At 44.5% G+C, this 18,344-nt stretch overlaps 1 protein-coding gene across 1 annotated transcript in view; it reads right to left on the reverse strand.

Annotated features, from left to right (window-relative positions):
- The window catches only part of LOC138301681 (deleted in malignant brain tumors 1 protein-like), a 219,536-nt gene that overhangs the window by 68,717 nt on the left and 132,475 nt on the right, over nucleotides 1-18,344 (reverse strand). Inside the window, 1 exon segment of the mRNA XM_069242195.1 lies at nucleotides 7,800-8,110. Coding sequence (XP_069098296.1) covers nucleotides 7,800-8,110 — 311 coding nt within the window.

Consider the following 18,344-nt stretch of genomic DNA (forward strand, 5'->3'; position numbering starts at 1 on the left):
GGGAAGTGGGGTGAAAGGGGGTGGTTGGAGGAGAATGAGAGGGGTGGGTTCAGGGAGGCAAGACATTAGTAGTGGTGGGTAAATGGAATGGGTGGATGGAGGGTACAATGCAAGCATCTACCCAATAGAGGTGTGGCATGTGGGTGCAAAGAAGTGCACTGTAGGTGGTGGTGCACATAGCTCTGGGATCTAGATATCTAGTAGACTGTCTATGATGGTGCCATCTTCTCATTTCACCTCTATGCCACACAGTGGGTACGGTGGCCACTGCAGTAGTTGGCATGAAATACTGCCCTTAACAAGGATAGTGGTGTCAAGAAAAGGCAATGTGAGGTCTGGAGTAAAAGGGAGAGGGGAGTTGGGGATGCTCAGCATAGTACCTGGGGGAGGGCGCTGGGCTGTATGCCATGAGAGACATGCAAGGTACAACTTGACCAGTATGGGTGTGATAAGTCCTGTGGAGATAAAAAATAAAATAAAATAGGGAGAGGGATATCACAGTAGATATTGCAACCAAGTATGTCCATTAATAGCTGTCGGGTGGCAGGTAGGGATCAAAGGGAGGGCATTGTGGAACAGATGAAGCCCCGTAGGATGAATCGCTAGAGCGTCTATAGGTTGGCTACATGATGGGGAATGGTCATGGAAGGCCCTTGCTGGTGCCACAGTATTGGCATGGGTGTCAGGTGTATAATGCTGAGACAGCCAAACTGGGTGAGAGGAGAAATGAACCATCAACGAAGGCAGCTGGGACAGTTTGTACAGGTCCCAGCAGCGGACAGGGTGGCAAGTCTAGTAAAGAGAGGCATAATGTTCAAGTATTATAAAATATAAAAGAAAAGATAAGAGGATAATGTCAGCAAACAGTAAAACAATAGCAAGCTTATGGGTGTCAGTACTCATATGTCCAGGCACTTCCGATGGTAGAAGTATTCAAGACTGAACAGTTAAGGTATCAAAGGGTAATGAGGTTGGAGAGGTTGTCTCAATAGTGGATACAGGCTTTAAAGGGAAGTAAGTTTTAGTTTGTGGGAAGATCTGAATGAGCTCTTTCACTGTTTTGACTGCTTTGATTGCTTGTATCTGTCAGATTCCCTTGTGAAGGAGCACTCATTGGATTTACCATAGTGTCTCAAGGTTTGGGTTGCTGTTGAAAGGGTGGAGGTACCGTGTTGATAGCTGTGTTGGTGAAGCTGGCTAAGAAGTGCACTAGAGATGCCGGATCTGTGTAGTCTCTGGATTGTCAATCGATCATTACTCACATTGTGGCGGGTTCGAGGAGGCCATATTTGATGTCACATTTTTTTAAGCTGCACTCTGAGAGCCAGGAAAACATTCCTTTTTTCATTGGTGCTGGATGAAAAGTCCCAGGGCAACATGGATCTTGTGCCTGTTTGAAATGGGGTCTGTAGTTGGCAGTCGGTTTACACCTTGTCCAAATAGGGACCATCACTCTGGTCAGGATAAGGGAGTCACACTCCTCGTATAACCCCTGATGACACCCATGGTAGCTTGGCACAAACAGTCAGGCTTATCTCATAGGCAATGCATTAAGTATTTGTACCCACACACAGTAACACAGTGAAAACACTACAAAAGGACACCACACCAGTTTGGAAAATAGCTAATATTTATCTGAGCAAAGCAAGACCAAAACAACAAAAATCCAACATACACAAGCAAAGATATGACTTTTTTCAAGATTAAGGACCATTTTAAAAAGAAAATGACAGAGCACTGTGCTGTGCCAAAATTGTCAGCACCCCACTCTGTCATTATCACAATGCAGGGATGCGCCGTATTCACAGCGCACCCCTGTGTTGTCCCCTGCGCTGGCACTAAATTAAGCTGCCTGCGCCTAATCAGGCATCCTTGTACCATCGTGCAAGGATGTCTGCGTTGAGGGGTTTGATGGTTTATGTGTGGGAAGGTGCCCCTTCCTGCGCATAAACAATCCCTAATGGCGATTTGGCACTTCTGTGTGTGCTGCAGAATGTCAAAGCTCCATTTTGAAATGATTGTTTATGTGCAGGAAGGGACACCTTCCCGCACATAAACAATCATGGCTGGAATTTTGCTCCTTTTATGCGTGCTGCCGAATGCTTCCTCCCTGTTGCGCCTTCTTGTAAATCTGAGGCAGTATCAAAATGCAATGGGTGTTGCAGTGGCACACCCATTGCACGCTCCTTCCACGCAAAGGGCTGCATGTGAAGGGGCTGTATTTACAAAGTGGCTTTAAACCACAAAAAGTGGCTTAACGCCACTTTGTAAATATGGCGCAGGGCATAGCGCCACCGGAGCGTCACTAAAAGTTGGTGCTAGGGACTCTTAAATATGCCCCCAAATCCCAATACAGCACTTAGAAAGACACTAGTTCAAACTGGTGCTATCACAGCATCGTGACTGAGTCTTTCCAAACAGTCTGACGCCACTCGTGAGGGAGTTTGGCGCCGGTCACAGAGTCACAGGGATCCCAGGTACAGTCAACGAGGCAGATTTAAAGACGTGGCACAGAGTCGGGGAGGCCAGGTGTCGCTGGAACTGGTGTGGTGTCTGTTCTGTACTGCTATGCAGTAGGTGAGGCATTGGTTCCTTACGGAGCCAGCAGAGGTGAGGCGGCATCAGTGGCGAGGCATCCATCCCTTACAATCTGGGGGAGTTAATGAGTCCAGCCGTTCAAGACACGACGAAGAGCCACAGGCGCTGTATCGGAGTCAGGTGTCACAAATATCGGTGACACAGCACTTGGGATTCAGGGCGTTGCATGACTTCAGAGGCGTGGCGTCGGGCCTGCGGTGTCAGTCATAGTGGTCTCACTTCACCGGGGACCACAGCCTCAAGTGAAGACAGCGGCGCTGGTTCTGGAATCATCCTGCATCGATGTGCTTGCTTCTTCTGGTTTTATGCCAGATTTCACTCACAAGGGTCCAGGAACAGGAGAAGCCACCTCTTGGAAAGTCAGGGTCCTCAGCAAGAGAATCGAGGGGCTGGCAGGTGAAGTCTTTGTTGTTCCTGAGACTTCTTAAGAGGAGGCAAGATCAGTCCAAGCCCTTGGAGAAACTTCACAAGCAGGTTACACAGCAAAGTCCAGTCTTGGTCCTCTCCAAAGCAAAAGCAGGCCAATCCAGCAAAGCACACACAGCAAAAAGGGCCAGCACTCCTCCTCACATCTCTTCAGCTTTTCTCTGTGGCAGAGTCCCTTCTTGGTCAATAAGTGTTCCAGAAGTCATATCTGCCTTTGAAGTAGGCAAACTTCAAAGGAAAGATTGTGTAGTGCACAATACCCTGCCTTTCCTGCCCCTTGTCCCAGATACACTATAGGGGATTGAGAAAGCATTGTGTAAGGACAGACACAGCCCTATTCAGGTGCAAGTGTCAGCTCCTCCCACCACTCTAACTCAGGAAGGTCCATCAGGATATGCAGGGCACACCTCAGCTCCCTTTGTGTGACTGTCCATAGTGAATTCACAACCAGACCAACTGTCACCCTGACCCAGACGTAAATCCCAGATCCAGGCAGAGGCACAGAATGGTTAAGCAAGAAAATGCCCACTTTCTAAAGGGCCATTTTCAAACAAGCAATTTAAAAAACACCTTCACTAAAAGATACATTTTAAAATTGTGAGGTCAGAGACCCCAGACTCCATATCTAAATCTGTTCCCAATGGGAAATTACACTTAAGAGGTATTTCAAGGCAGTCCCCACGTTAACCTACGGGAGAGATTGGCCTTGCAATAGTGAAAAACAAATTTGGCATTATTTCAGGACACGGAAAACACACCAGTACATGTCCTACCTTTGATACACTGCACCCTGACCATGGGGCTACCTTGGGCCTACCTTAGGGGTGCCTTACATGTAACAAAAGGGACGGTTTGGGCCTGGCAAGTGGGTGCACTTGCTAAGTCAAACTAGCAATTTACACTGCTCAAACAGACACTGTAGTGGCAGGTCTGAGACATGTCTACAGGGCTACTCACATGGGAGGCACAATCAGTGCTGCAGTGCTGCAGGCTCACTAGTAGCATTTGATTTACAGGCCCTGAGCACCTCTAGTGCATTTTACTAAGTACTTACTAGTAAATCAAATAAGCCAATCATGGATAAACATATTACCAACCCAATTTAGATAGAGAGAACTTGTACTTTAGCACTGTGAGCAGTGGTAAGGTGCCCAGAGTCCAATAACTAGCAAAAACAGATCAGAAACAATAGGAGGAAGATAGCAAAAAGTGGGGGTTAACCCGCAAAAAGGGTAATTTCCAACAGTGCCCATCTAGGTCATAGGGTCCATGATGGCGTTCCTCCATAAGAGTCTGTCATCTTGGACATAGCAGAGGAAGCAGGCGACGATGGGCCTATTCCTAGTGACTTCACTAGGAACCAAGGACCAGGACCTAATTCTTTGTGCTCTCTGTATTTCTCTCTGTATAGAAGAAAATGCCAGTAAGTTGTGGGATTAGATGAAGCAGGAAGTCCTTAACGTCCAAGGTCTCCATTTTTTTCTGCAGTGCCATTGAAGTTGACGTACTATCACCTCAAACAGTCTTCCAGGGCCGCCACCTTTTGTTTCAGATAACATAACTCTGGGATAAGTGCCTTCAGGCTGTCTAGTGTGCTCTCAGTTGAGGCCAGCTGGTGGGCAAGACCATCAATGTTAGCACAGAATGCCCCCTTTTCTTCTTTAACGGCTTTCGTGTCCTTTTTGAGGTTGGTAATCTCCTTGAGAATGACCAAACCAAGGGCCTCGTTATGATCTTGGTGGATGGTTTACTCCATCATAAACATGATGGATATCCAGCCCACCATGTTACAACTTCAATTATATACTACGGAACTTTAATCAGGTCCAAAGATTGGATGATGGAGAGTGAAGTTTTGTCCCATCTTCAGACTGGGTTTAAAAAGAAAATGTGTTCACCACTGATCAGGTGCTCTAATTGCTGCACATGCACTGGAATACAGCTGTTTTACAGCAGGGACATCTGTATGTCACCCTTGTCAACCTAAGGACATCATTTGATTAAATCCCCAGATCTAAACTATGGTCAGTACTTAAGTGCAGGAGCATTCCTGAAACCATTCTGTCCATACTTTCTGTCTGCATACTAGCAAATATACCCAAGTTACATGGAGGAACAGGGAATTTTGGGCCAGATGTAGGAAGGCTTTTGCGCCTCGCAAACGGCGAAAAACGCAGTTTGCGAGGCGCAAAAGGCCTTATGCGATGCAGAGTCACATTTTGCGAGTCGGTACCGACTCGCAAAATGTGATTCCGACTCGCAAATAGGAAGGGGTGTTACCTTCCTATTTGCGACCGCATCGCGATGTTGAGTTGCTTTGTGACCGCGAAAGCGGTCGCAAACCAACTCGCAGTTACCATCCACTTGAAGTGGATGGTAACTCATTCGCAAAAGGGAAGGGGTCCCCATGGGACCCCTTCACCTTTGTGAATGCCACAAAAAAGTATTTTTCAGAGCGGGCAGTGGTCCTATGGACCACTGCCTACTCTGAAAAAAACGAAACTAAATGGTTTTGGTATTTTTTCTTTTTTCAGCTCGTTTTCCTTTAAGGAAAACGGGCTGCAAAAAGAAAAGAAAAAAAACTGCTTTATTTAAAAGCAGTCACAGACATGGTGGTCTGCTGTCTCCAGCAGGCCACCATCCCTGTGAGTGCCTAGACTCACTATGGGGTAGCAAACTGCGACCCACCTCATTAATATTCATGAGGTGGGTCTTTGCGACCCCATAGCGAGTCGCAGACGGTGTCTGAGACACCTTTCTGCATTTCATTTTGCGAGTTGCAAATTGCGAGTCGCTAGTACTCGCAATTTGCAACTCGCAAAATGAAACCTACCTACATCTGGCCCTAAATTACTATATTCCAAAAGATAAAGGAGTTTGACAGGGTTGTGTATTGGTTCCTGTCCCGTTTTTTTTTATTTAGATCCTTGTACAAACAACTCACCAAAATTAGCTGATGTTAAGCTAACCGCAGTACCTTACACCGTTCACACTTTACTGATATCTAGAACTCCTATGGGGCTTCAGTCCCTTCTAGACCAATTCACTGGTTTCCGTGTTGATGATGTGCTGGAAATAAATACATCAAAATCAAATATATGTCTTTTAATCCTCACGAAGCCCTTATGTGTGTATTGACGCTAGAAAATTTCAGGATTGGAAGCATCAAGGGTTTTTAGAATGTGGGTATAAAATGGCAGACACCATGTCATGGACTCTGAAAATCATTAAGAAGCAAATAACTCTCTTTCACAATGCATCAGCTGTAATAAACATTTTCAAATCTACTTCCTACAGATCTGTTTCACCAACTCTAGGAGTGGCCCTCTATGGTGCAGAAATGTGGGATTTTAACGGTCTAAGTGGTCTATCTAGGGCTGAAAACTAAATTATCAGTGAATTTGTTTAAATGTGTCAGAATGTTCCCTTACTTTCTTTGCACCTAAATATGGACAAGAAATAGCTAGCCAATTTAATAAAGCTTAGACTGCTTTTATACTGTTGTTGATTTTGGTCCACTGTAGTGCTGGACCCATATAGAAGGGACCTCCAGAAAGAGTAACCTTGGCAACCTGTTCATTATCCCACGGCTGAAAATGTGAAATCTAGGTTGTGTAACCTAGGGCTAAATGAGATGTGGAAACCTAATGAGGTTGTCAGGGAGACATATTAAATCGAGATTCTGGTTACATGTGATGGAGAGATGGTATGTAGAATCAAGAGAGAGAGGTGTTACAGGGCTAAAATTTGAGGGTTTTTTTAATATCACCCTCTCTGTTTCTACATAACCATTTTTAATATTTAGATATGGAAAACTACCTGTGAGCAGCTTTAGTTGCCAGTAGTCACCAGGTACCTCTACTCTCATCTTGACATGTACCCTATGTGCCTTTTGGAGCAGGAAATAGAGGATGAAGAAAATGGATAGTTACTATATGTCATTTATTTAGCATGACATATTTGCTTGGAGGATATTTAATTCAGATACCGATAGTCCTATTGTGTTTTTTTATGGCCAGATTACTTCTCTTTTCATGGTACCTGAAAATGAAGAGCTCTGACAATTAGTAAATGGGATTGCATGTATTATAGTTAGGAGATATTATACTTTTATACTATCATATTTTATATTTTTAAGCTCATTATGTATTAATCGAATACATGTATTTTAAATGTTTCAATATGTTTGCTAGGGCAACTTCAGGAAAAAACACAGAACTAGTGATGGAATTGACATTGAGAATCAATAAAAGAATGACCAAGACCTCCTGGTTTAATCTAAAGTAGCGGCTAAGAAAACAGCTGTAATATAAAATTAGAATGGCCTGCAAGAATCTATCTGCAAAAGTCTGTACTAAACTTTGGAGGTCACAGCCAAGAGGTGTGAACAACCTGGATAATCTGTCAGACTGTCATATACCCACGAAGGCATGGTTTAGAAACAGAAGAAAGACACATAAAGCAGCAGCTAGAGCAGTGGCAATAGCAGATAAATTCAAAAGAAGTCTCGATATCTTCTGTGGTTTTCAAAGAACTGAATTCATTTTAATCCTGACTATTTAAAAAAGTTTTCATTTAAATTAAATTCAAAGAGAGATGGAGGAACTTGTATGGCACATAGGGGTGATCGTCAATGTTCACAACTAGAAAATCAGAATATCAGGTAACAACAGTTGCCAGTTCTAATCAGTCAGAACAGATTAGCCGTTGAGAAAAACGACAAATGAAGGACATAATTAGGAATGCTATACCTAACAAAATCAAGTGTAAAATACCTGAACAGATAACCCCTGCATCATTGCTATGGAGACAGTTATGTATGTTCCATCCTTTGTTGGGACAGTCCCACAGGTGAGCTTCTTGTCCTTTGCAGAGTACATCATCTAGAAGAATGCTTCCAGTTCCCTGACCAAAAAAGGCCGCTCCAGGCGAAGCCAGGACACTTCCACAGCCCAGTTGTCTGCAAACAACTTGTGAATTCGCTGTACTCCAGAAATCATCACACACAGTCCCCCAGGTGCCCTCATAATAAACCTCAATGCGGCCGGCACACCTCTGTCCTCCATTAACCAGGCGTAAGCCCACCCTTTCAGTATCACCAGGAGCTAAAGAGACAAATAATTGAGAAGTAATTCTTATCAGGTAGAAAGGGTCATTCAAAACTGCAAAGTATTTCTTTAACTTGTGAATATTCAACACCTGATATCAGAAATAAAATTTGGTTGAACAGTCGGAATTTAATGAGAAACTTGTTAAACGTTTGTAGTGGTGAATTTCCAAAACATTTAAGAGCGCATGACTAATAGCAATGTACTTCAATCATTAAAGTCATTTGATGGGTTACAAGTAGAAATCTTTCTTGCATAATATAGAATATACTTTTCATCAAGTAATGATGATTTAGCTATTCTGCTCTAAAGCTGCAGCAGAAGTGAAAAAATTGAATATCTAGGAATATGCTAAGTCATCACTGTATTCTAAGCCACGGACATGCTGTGTTTTTTTTCTTTACAACGCTAATAGCTCTCACTCGAGCTGATGCGAGAACCGTTGCATTGAAAATGCTTGTATTTATTTAAGCTTTTTGGAGATGCTTAGCACGGCGCCCGCTTCACGCAGCTGCTCATGATAACTGTGAGGGTTTATCTCGATCGTCAAGGTATCCACGCAGGCCTCATAAAACTCTTCTCTTCTCTTCTCAATACGTGTTTTCGTGCATTCAACATTTACTTTTGTTTAAATTCCCTCACTACGTGAACCCCGTCCGTTGAGAAGGGGCGTAGTGTGCTACATTTTATGTTTATTTCATCTCACTGGGTGAGTGCAGGTGGGGGAGGAACCGCGTGCGCTCAACCTACCCTCAAGGCACACGCTTCATGAAGGGGTCATGCAAAGAGCCGCTACTTTAATTAGAGACGACAGCATATTGAAGAAATGCCTTTCTGCGGACAGGCACCTTTAACTATGGAACCAGTAAAGGGAAAAACATTCTTGAGAAAAGTGAGTAACGTGCGCGATTGGGAAATTTCGCTTACAACGATAATTTACTCATTTTCCACAAATGTATTAAGCAGGTTAGGTTTTGAGGAATTTTGCAGTATTCGCACAGTTTTGGGGGCTTTGCCAAACTCCTTACCCCCATACAAACCATAGTGGGCAAACATAAAAAAGCACGCTCCGCCTTTCCCCCACTTTGGGCTGTTTTCTCTCTCGCATCCACCCCCTCCTCCTTATCTACCACAGGGACTTGGAATATTTTATTGTATGCTGACTCTCTTCCCTCCCTCGTTCATTCCCATGTAGCCTTACATTCTCAGACCTCATGCCGTTCTCTGCCTTTACTTCTCTATTTCATCTCGCATTCAATGGATCTTTCTTTCACTTCTCGATGTTTCATGTCAGCGGTATAATAAAACAGCAAATAAAACAAATCCAAGGCCCATCGGATGGTAACACTGCTTTCACTTACATGGCTGTCTGCTTCCCCCTTCCCTTGTCCTCCAATAATGTGTGCTTTTGTTGCATAAAGTCGATAAATATCTGTCCAACTAATGCTTTTTAATAGAAACCAAGACATTTCCCTGATGCTCCTGACAGACCTCCATGATTACATTTCTGATTGTTGGTGAGTGTGTCGTTTCAAACAATAAAGCTATCCAATTCCGTGGGGTTTGTGGTTGAGCAGTCGATAAAACACTCTTTGTTCTTTGTGGTAGTTACTGTCAGCAAGATCTTTGGTGATAGATGCATGTTTTCATTATTATTGCACCTAAATGAAAAGATTATCAATGACATAGGCAAGCAGTGCTTTGTTCATGGAGCTGCCTATTTTTAAACAAACTGTCACCATAACGTGATCATGGACAAAAAAGGCATAGAATTAATTCTGCTAATTCCTTAAATAACTTCCAAGTCACCTCACATCATCTGGAATCTATAACAGGGCTCTCACATTTCCCAGTTCCATGTCTAAGCACCTCATCAACCGCAGGGCATTATTTATGATTCTGGGGCTTGTAGTCCTGGCTTTATGTTTTTAAAAAAGGATTACAGATCCCAGTATGCAATGAAAAATTGGGCCTGGTGAGATACTCAGACTTGGAAGTGGGCAACTTCAGAGCTGTGTTGTTACCTGAAAGCCAGGGCTGGCTGCCAGTGAGACCCATAACATTTGTTTATTCTTTTACAGTTTTATATAGCGGAAATGCAACCCAAAGGTATTGAAGTGCTTTACACCAGCACCGGTTATATTACACAAGGACAAATTCATTTTTGGTAGGCACTGAGACATTAAGTGATTTGCCCAAGGTTCACAAGATGTTGAGTCGATGCCCAGAGGTGAACCAGGTTCCCCAACTTCCAATTCAACAGCTGTAGCCGTTATGCCATATCCTGTCCCCATTGGGTCACTTGGAGGCTATGCTTTCAATGCGGCCTCTTAATGACTTAAATCATGTTTTCGAATAGATGCAAAACTGAATAGTTTTCAAACATGATTGCACGTTTTTGTTTCTCACTGAAGACAGCCTCCTTCTAGACGTCTGATTTCTGAGACTATGTAAAGTGTTTTAAAGTGTACCCGATGGTGTATGGATGCATTTATGTCTGAAATTGGAGTCCCTGTGCTAATGAAACAGTTGCAACTTTCCTGCCTCTAAAGGTTCAAAGACCCAATTAATAAAATCTTGAGTGGGATAACTTGACCTTGGCAAACACGACTTCCCTTTCCACAGCTGCATGACTGACATAAATGATAACCAACATGTAACCGTTCAGTATGTAAGGTAAAGAAGCAAGGCCTTATTACCTGGAAAACATTTCAGATTAAAAAAGCTCCCGACGTTTCCAAAACATGTGATGGCTCTTTCTAAAGGCAAGACCATTTGAATACTTTCCTGGATGTGACTGTACATTCCAGCCATGTCTTGGCAGCTGCTAAATTTGTTGTAGTTTCAATATATATAGTGCCCAGCCTCCCTCTGTTTGTGAATCCAGATGCTTAAGCATTTGGCCCCGTACGTTTTAGGGCCTGTGAGAGATGTAAAGTGCCACTTAGATCTTAATCTTTGGCAGCATATGCGCAAGAAAGCTACTGACACACTGTTTCATTTGACAAGCCAAATGATGACAGACACGTCTACTGTATCATCAGCTTCGTGTCCTTCCGTCACACTGTCACTCAGTGCTTTAAATGGAAAAATAGAAGTGCAGGTACTCTGTTCCAGAGTACCTGCTTGTTTCTGAGAAGTGCCGGTACTCTCCGATTAAAAGTATTACTTTTTTCTTGAGATGTGCCGGTACTCTCCATCGCAAAATAAAAAAGTGCCGGTACTCAGTACCGGAGAGTACCGGCCCATTTAAAGCACTGCTGTCACTGATTCGCTCTTTGAGCCTGCCTTACGTCACATGTTCTATTTATTTATGCATCAAAATAGACGGATGATTAAATTAATTTTCTGCAGTATTCAGAGCAACAAACAAATTGGAAGGTAGCCATCAGACAAAATGCTCGTTTCCATGCTCTTTCTAACATAACATATCCAATAATTTCATCTCCTTTGAAAGGTCATCCATCCCTTAGAATATTTTCTGTTAAAAATAAATATACCATATTCTTCTCCACCTGACAAAGTAATATTTTTCCTTCATGTATTATTATTCTATCCCTGCATACTACACTGAGATCATAAGGTCTTTGTTCTTAAAAAATGAGGTTTTGACCTCATGCCTCTATTCGCAATTTCCAGCTCCAAACCATTACTGTGCTGTTTCTATTTCTCTTGAATTCTGGTTCCTGCCTTTTCTCTCTTTGTTTCTCTTTCTGTTAAAAATAAATATACTATGTTCTTCTCTACCCGACAATTTTTTTTTTTTCCTTCATGTATTATTATTTTATCTTTGCAAACTACACTAAGATTACAAAGTCTTTGTTCTTAAAAATGGAGGTTTTGACTTTGTGCCTCTATTCGTACTTTCCAACTCCAAATCATTACTCTGCTGTTTCTATTTCTCTTGAACTCTGGTTCCTGCTTTATCTCTTTGTTTCTCTTTCAGGTACTCACTTATTTCTCCAGCTCCTGTCTCTCGCAGCATTGTTTCTCTTTCTGCCCTATAATTCTTTCTCTTTCTCTCCCTCTCGTTTCTCTTTCTCCATTGCTCCTCTTTCTCCCCCACACTGTCATCTTCTTGTTTCTTTTTCTCTCAGGAGTCGGTGATAGAGAGCCTTATTGTGGTGGAACAGGCAAGAGTTCCTAGAGTAGCAGTGGTGGAGGAAGTGGCTAGATTGAAAGATTGCCACTTTCCAGATCACATTCCTCCCACTCCCAAGAAAGACTTACCCACTAAGAAATGTAGAGTATGTGCCCGAAGAGGTATCCGGAGGGAGAGCCGGATGTACTGCCCCGATTGCCCTTCAAAGCCTGGGCTGTGTGTGCCCGGCTGTTTCAGAAATTACCACACCAAGAAAAAGTTTGAGGAAATACCTTGAGCGTAAACTGCCTATTTTATATTTTTGTATGTTCAGTTTCGTGGTTGGCATTACTGTCATGTATTTAGTTAGAGCTTTTGTGTTTGTAGTTTTGTACTTATTTAATAATTAGTTAGTGGTTTCTTTGTTGTTTCTAAACGGAAAAAAAGTAATGGCGGTGTGCGTGGGGTGGCGATTGGCTGGTGGTGTGCGTGGGGTGGCACTTGGCTGGCGGGGTGTGTGGGGTGGCACTTGGCTGGCGGTGTGCTTGGGGTGGTGCTTGGCTGGCAGTGTGCGTGGGTTGGCGCTTGGTTGGCAGTGTGCTTGGAGTGGTGCTTGGCTGGCAGTGTGCGTGCGGTGGCACTTGGCTGGCGGTGTGCGTGGGGTGGCGCTTGGCTGGCGGTGTGCGTGGGGTGGCGCTTGGCTGGCGGTGTGTGTGGGGTGGCACTTGGCTGGCGGTGTGCTTGGAGTGGCGCTTGGCTGGCAGTGTGCGTGGGTTGGCGCTTGGCTGGCAGTGTACGTGGGGTGGCGCTTGGCTGGCGGTGTGCGTGGGGTGGCGCTTGGCTGGTGGTGTGTGTGGGGTGGCACTTGGCTGGCGGTGTGCGTGGGGTGGCGCTTGGCTGGCGGTGTGCGTGGGTTGGTGCTTGGCTGGCGGTGTGTGTGGGGTGGCGCTCGGCTGGCGGTGTGTGTGGGGTGGCACTTGGCTGGCAGTGTGCTTGGGGTGGCGCTTGGCTGGCGGTGTGCTTGGGGTGGCGCTTGGCCGACAGTGTGCGTGGGGTGGCACTTGGCTGGCAGTGTGCGTGGGGTCGTGCTTGGCTGGCAGTGTGCTAGGGGTGGCGCTTGGCTGGCGGTGTTCGTGGTGTGGTGCTTGGCTGGCGGTGTGCATGGGGTGGCGCTTGGCTGGTGGTGTGTGTGGGGTGGTGCTTGGCTGGTGGTGTGCGTGGGGTGGCGCTTGGCTGGCGGTGCCAGCCAAACATCAGTCCACACACTTCCATCAGCTAGTGTGACTGCTGTATCAGGTATGTGGGCGTATGTAAGTGATGGGCCCTTGAGTGGCGCTGCCTGTTGATGCGAGTGTTGTAATGTGCTGGGCCCATGGCTGGCGGCGTGAATGGTCTTGTGCATGTCATGTATGAAAGGTGTGTGAATGGACTGTAAAACAGTTGGTGCCTTGACGCGGCTTTACAGCTCACGAGCTGTGAGTCATTGGTTCAGTTTTTGGTCTTTCAGTTATTAACAGTGCATTTCACTTTTGTGAAATCTCTTGTTAATAAAATTTGATCTACTGAACCATCACTCACCCTCGTGCCAAATCCAACCAGTATGTGTGGTACAAATGACAAAACCTGCTCTACTGTAATCAGGCGTCACAGCACACTTGTGACACACTAGGTGTCTCAGGTGGGACCCTGATGATGAAGAATGCCACCAACTTGGTTGGTGGGTGAGGGGTCTTTTTCACATAACCTAAGTTCGTTTCTTTTCACAATTTTAGTGTTTGGCACATCACAGACGTACCTGGACACATCAAAATGATATATTGCAAAACTACCTGTGTTTGGGGGGGAAGGGGCACCTATGTTTTTGGTCATGGGTGCGGCCTTCCTCTAGGGAAACCTGCCAAACCCAGACATTTTTTAAAACTAGACACCCCAAGGAGTCCAGGGAGGTGTGGCTTGCGTCGATCTCCCAACATTTTCTTACCCAGACTCCTCTGCAAACCTCAAAATTTGCTTAAAAAAACATATTTTCCTGACTTTTCTTAGTAGGATGACCGCTCCAGCACAAAATTCCGACTCCCCAGCGTTCCCCTCAGTCTCCCAAGTAAAATGACACCTCACTTGTGTGGGTCCCCAAAGCAGAGTCAGCCTAAAGATGTATAAAAGAAGAATATGTCCCTATCAACTCGCTGTGCTATCCCTGTATCTCTACAAGTTTTTGGCCTTATTCTGTTGCAGGCACCTGGCCCACCCACACAAATGAGGTATCATTTTTATCAGGAGAATGCTGGGTGGAAGGAAATTTGTGGCTCCTCTCAGATTCCAGAACATGCTGTCACCGATATGTGAGGAAAAAGTGTTTTTTAAGCCACATTTCGAGGTTTGCAAAGGATTCTGGGTAACAGAACCTGGTGAGAGCCCCACAAGTCACCCTGTCTTGGGTTCCCCTAGGTCTCTACTTTTCAAAAATGCACAGGTTTGGTAGGCTTCCCTAGGTGCCGGCTGAGCTAGAGGCCAAAATCCACAGCTCGGCACTTTGCAAAAAACACCTCTGTTTTCTGTAGAAAAATATAATGTGTCCACGTTGTGTTTTGGAACATTTCCTGTCGCGGGCACTATGCCTACCCACACAAGTGAGGTACCATTTTTATCAGAGACTTGGTGGAACGCTGAGTGGAAGGAAATTTGTGGCTCCTCTCAGATTCCAGAACGTTCTGTAACCAAAATATGAGGAAAAAGTGTTTTTTTACCCACATTTTGAGATTTGCAAAGGATTCTGGGTAACAGAACCTGGTGAGAGCCCCACAAGTCACCTCGTCTTAGGTTCCCGTAGGTCTCTAGTTTTAAAAAATGCACAGGTTTGGTAGGTTTCCCTAGGTGCCGGCTGAGCTAGAGGCCAAAATCCACAGGTAAGCACCTTGCAAAAAACACCTCTGTTTTCTGTAGAAAAATGTGATGTGTCCACGTTGTGTTTTGGAGCATTTCCTGTCGCAGGCACTATGCCTACCCACACAAGTGAGGTACCATTTTTATCGGGAGACTTGGGGGAACTCTGGGTGGAAGGAAATTTGTGGCTCCTCTCAGATTCTAGAACTCTCTGTCACCGAAATGTGAGGAAAAATAGTTTTTTTAGCCACCTTTTGAGGTTTGCAAAGGATTCTGGGTAACAGAACCTGGTGGGAACCACACAAGTCACCCCGTCTTAGATTCCCCTAGGTCTCTAGTTTTCAACAATGCACAGGTTTGGTAGGTTTCCCTAGGTGCAGGCTGAGCTAGAGGCCAAAATCCACAGGTAGGCACTTTGGAAAAAACACCTCTGTTTTCTGTAGAAAAATGTGATGTGTCCACGTTGTGTTTTGGAGCATTTCCTGTTGAGGGCACTATGCCTACCCACACAAGTGAGGTACCATTTTTATTGGGGGACCTGGGGGAACGCTGGGTGGAAGGAAATTTGTGGCTCCTCTCAGATTCCAGAACTGTCTGTCACCGAAATGTGAGGAAAAAGTGTTTTTTAACCCACATTTTGAGGTTTGCAAAGGATTCTGGGTAACAGAACCTGGTGAGAGCCACACAAGTCACCTCGTCTTAGGTTCCCCTAGGTCTCTAGTTTTCAAAAATGCACAGGTTTGGTAGGTTTCCCTAGGTGCCGGCTGAGCTAGAGGCCAAAATCCACAGGTAGGCACTTTGCAAAAAACACCTCTGTTTTCTGTAGAAAAATGTGATGTGTCCACGTTGTGTTTTGGAGCATTTCCTGTCGTGGGAACTATGCCTACCCACACAAGTGAGGTACAATTTTTATCGGGAGACTTGGGGGAACGCTGGGTGGAAGGAAATGTGTGTCTCCTCTCAGATTCCAGAACTCTCTGTCACCGAAATGTGAAGAAAAAGTGTTTTTTTAGCCAAATTTTGAGGTTTGCAAAGGATTCTGGGTAACAGAACCTGGTGAGAGCCCCACAAGTCACCCCGTCTTGGATTCCCCTAGGTCTCTAGTTTTCAAAAATACACAGGTTTGGTAGGCATCCCTAGGTGCCGGCTGAGCTGGAGGCCAAAATCCACAGGTAGGCATTTTGCAAAAAACACTTCTGTTTTCTTTGAGAAAATGTGATGTGTCCATGTTGTGTTTTGGAGCATTTCCTGTCGCGGGCACTATGCCTACCCACACAAGTGAGGTACCATTTTTATCGGGAGACTTGGGGGAACGCTGGGTGGAAGGACATTTGTGGCTCTCTCAGATTCCAGAACTCTCTGTCACCGAAATGTGAGGAAAAAGTGTTTTTTTAGCCAAATTTTGATGTTTGCAAAGGATTTTGGGTAACGGAACCTGGTGAGAGCACTACAAGTCACCCCGTCTTGGATTCCCCTAGGTCTCTAGTTTTAAAAAATGCACAGGTTTGTTAGGTTTCCCTAGGTGCCCGCTGAGCTAGAGGACAAAATCCACAGGTAGGCACTTTGCAAAAAACACCTCTGCTTTCTGTAGAAAAAGGTGATTTGTTCACGTTGTGTTTTGGAGCATTTCCTGTTGCGGGCACTATGCCTACCCACACAAATGAGGTACCATTTTTATCGGGAGACTTGGGGGAACGCTGGGTGGAAGGAAATTTGTGGCTCCTCTCAGATTCCAGAACTCTCTGTCACCGAAATGTGAGGAAAAAGTGTTTTTTTACCCACATTTTGAGGTTTGCAAAGGATTCTGGGTAACAGAACCTGGTGAGAGCCCCATAAGTCACCTCGTCTTAGGTTCCTACAGGTCTCTAGTTTTAAAAAATGCACAGGTTTGGTAGGTTTCCCTAGGTGCCGGCTGAGCTAGAAGCCAAAATCCACAGGTAGGCATTTTGCAAAAAACACTTCTGTTTTCTTTGAGAAAATGTGATGTGTCCATGTTGTGTTTTGGAGCATTTCCTGTTGCGGGCACTATGCCTACCCTCACAAGTGAGGTACCATTTTTATCGGGAGACTTGGGGTAACGCTGGGTGGAAGGAAATTTGTGTCTCTTCTCAAATTCCAGAACTCTCTGTCACCGAAATGTGAGGAAAAAGTGTTTTTTTAGCCAAATTTTGAGGTTTGCAAAGGATTCTGGGTAACAGAACCTGGTGAGAGCCCCACAAGTCACCCCGTCCTGGATTCCCCTAGGTCTTTAGTTTTCAAAAATGCACAGGTTTGGAAGGTTTCCCCAGGTGCCGGCTGAGCTAGAGGACAAAATCCACAGGTAGGCACTTTGCAAAAAACACCTCTGTTTTCTGTGGAAAAATGTGATGTGTCCACATTGTGGTTTGGGCCATTTTCTGTCGCGGGAACTAGGCCTACCCACACAAGTGAGATACCATTTTTATCGTGAGACTTGGGGGAACATAGAATAGCAAAACAAGTGTCATTGCCCCTTGTCTTTCTCTACATTTTGTCCTTCCAAATATGACAGTGTGTAAAAAAGACATCTATTTGAGAAATGCCATGTAATTCACATGCTAGTATGGGCACCCCAGAATTCGGAGATGTGCAAATAACCACTGCTCCTCAACACCTTATCTCGTGCCCATTTTGGAAACACAAAGGTTTTCTTGATACCTATTTTTGACTCTTTATATTTCAGCAAATGAATTGCTGTATACCCGGTATAGAATGAAAACCCACTGCAAGGTGCAGCTCATTTATTGGCTCTGGGTACCTAGGGTTCTTGATGAACCTACAAGCCCTATAAATCCCCACAACCAGAAGAGTCCAGCGGACGTAACAATATATTGCTTTCAAGAATCTGACATTGCAGGAAAAAGTTACAGAGTAAAACGTAGAGAAAAATGGCTGTTTTTTTTACCTCAATTTCAATAATTTTTTATTTCTGTTGTTATTTTCTGCAGGAAACCCTTGTAGGATCTACACAAATTACCCATTGCTGAATTTAGAATTTTGTCTACTTTTCAGAAATGTTTAGGTTTCTGGGATCCAGCGTTTGTTTCACACCCATTTCTGTCACTGACTGGAAGGAGGCTGAAAGCACAAAAAATCATAAAAATGGGGTATGTCCCAGTAAAATGCCAAAATTGTGTTGAAAAATTGGGTTTTCTGATTCAAGTCTGCCTGTTCCTGAAAGCTGGGAAGCTGGTGATTTTAGCACCGCAACAACAATGTTGATGCTATTT

The sequence above is a fragment of the Pleurodeles waltl genome, chromosome 6, assembly GCF_031143425.1.
Source record: "Pleurodeles waltl isolate 20211129_DDA chromosome 6, aPleWal1.hap1.20221129, whole genome shotgun sequence".
Lineage (NCBI taxonomy): Eukaryota > Metazoa > Chordata > Amphibia > Caudata > Salamandridae > Pleurodeles > Pleurodeles waltl.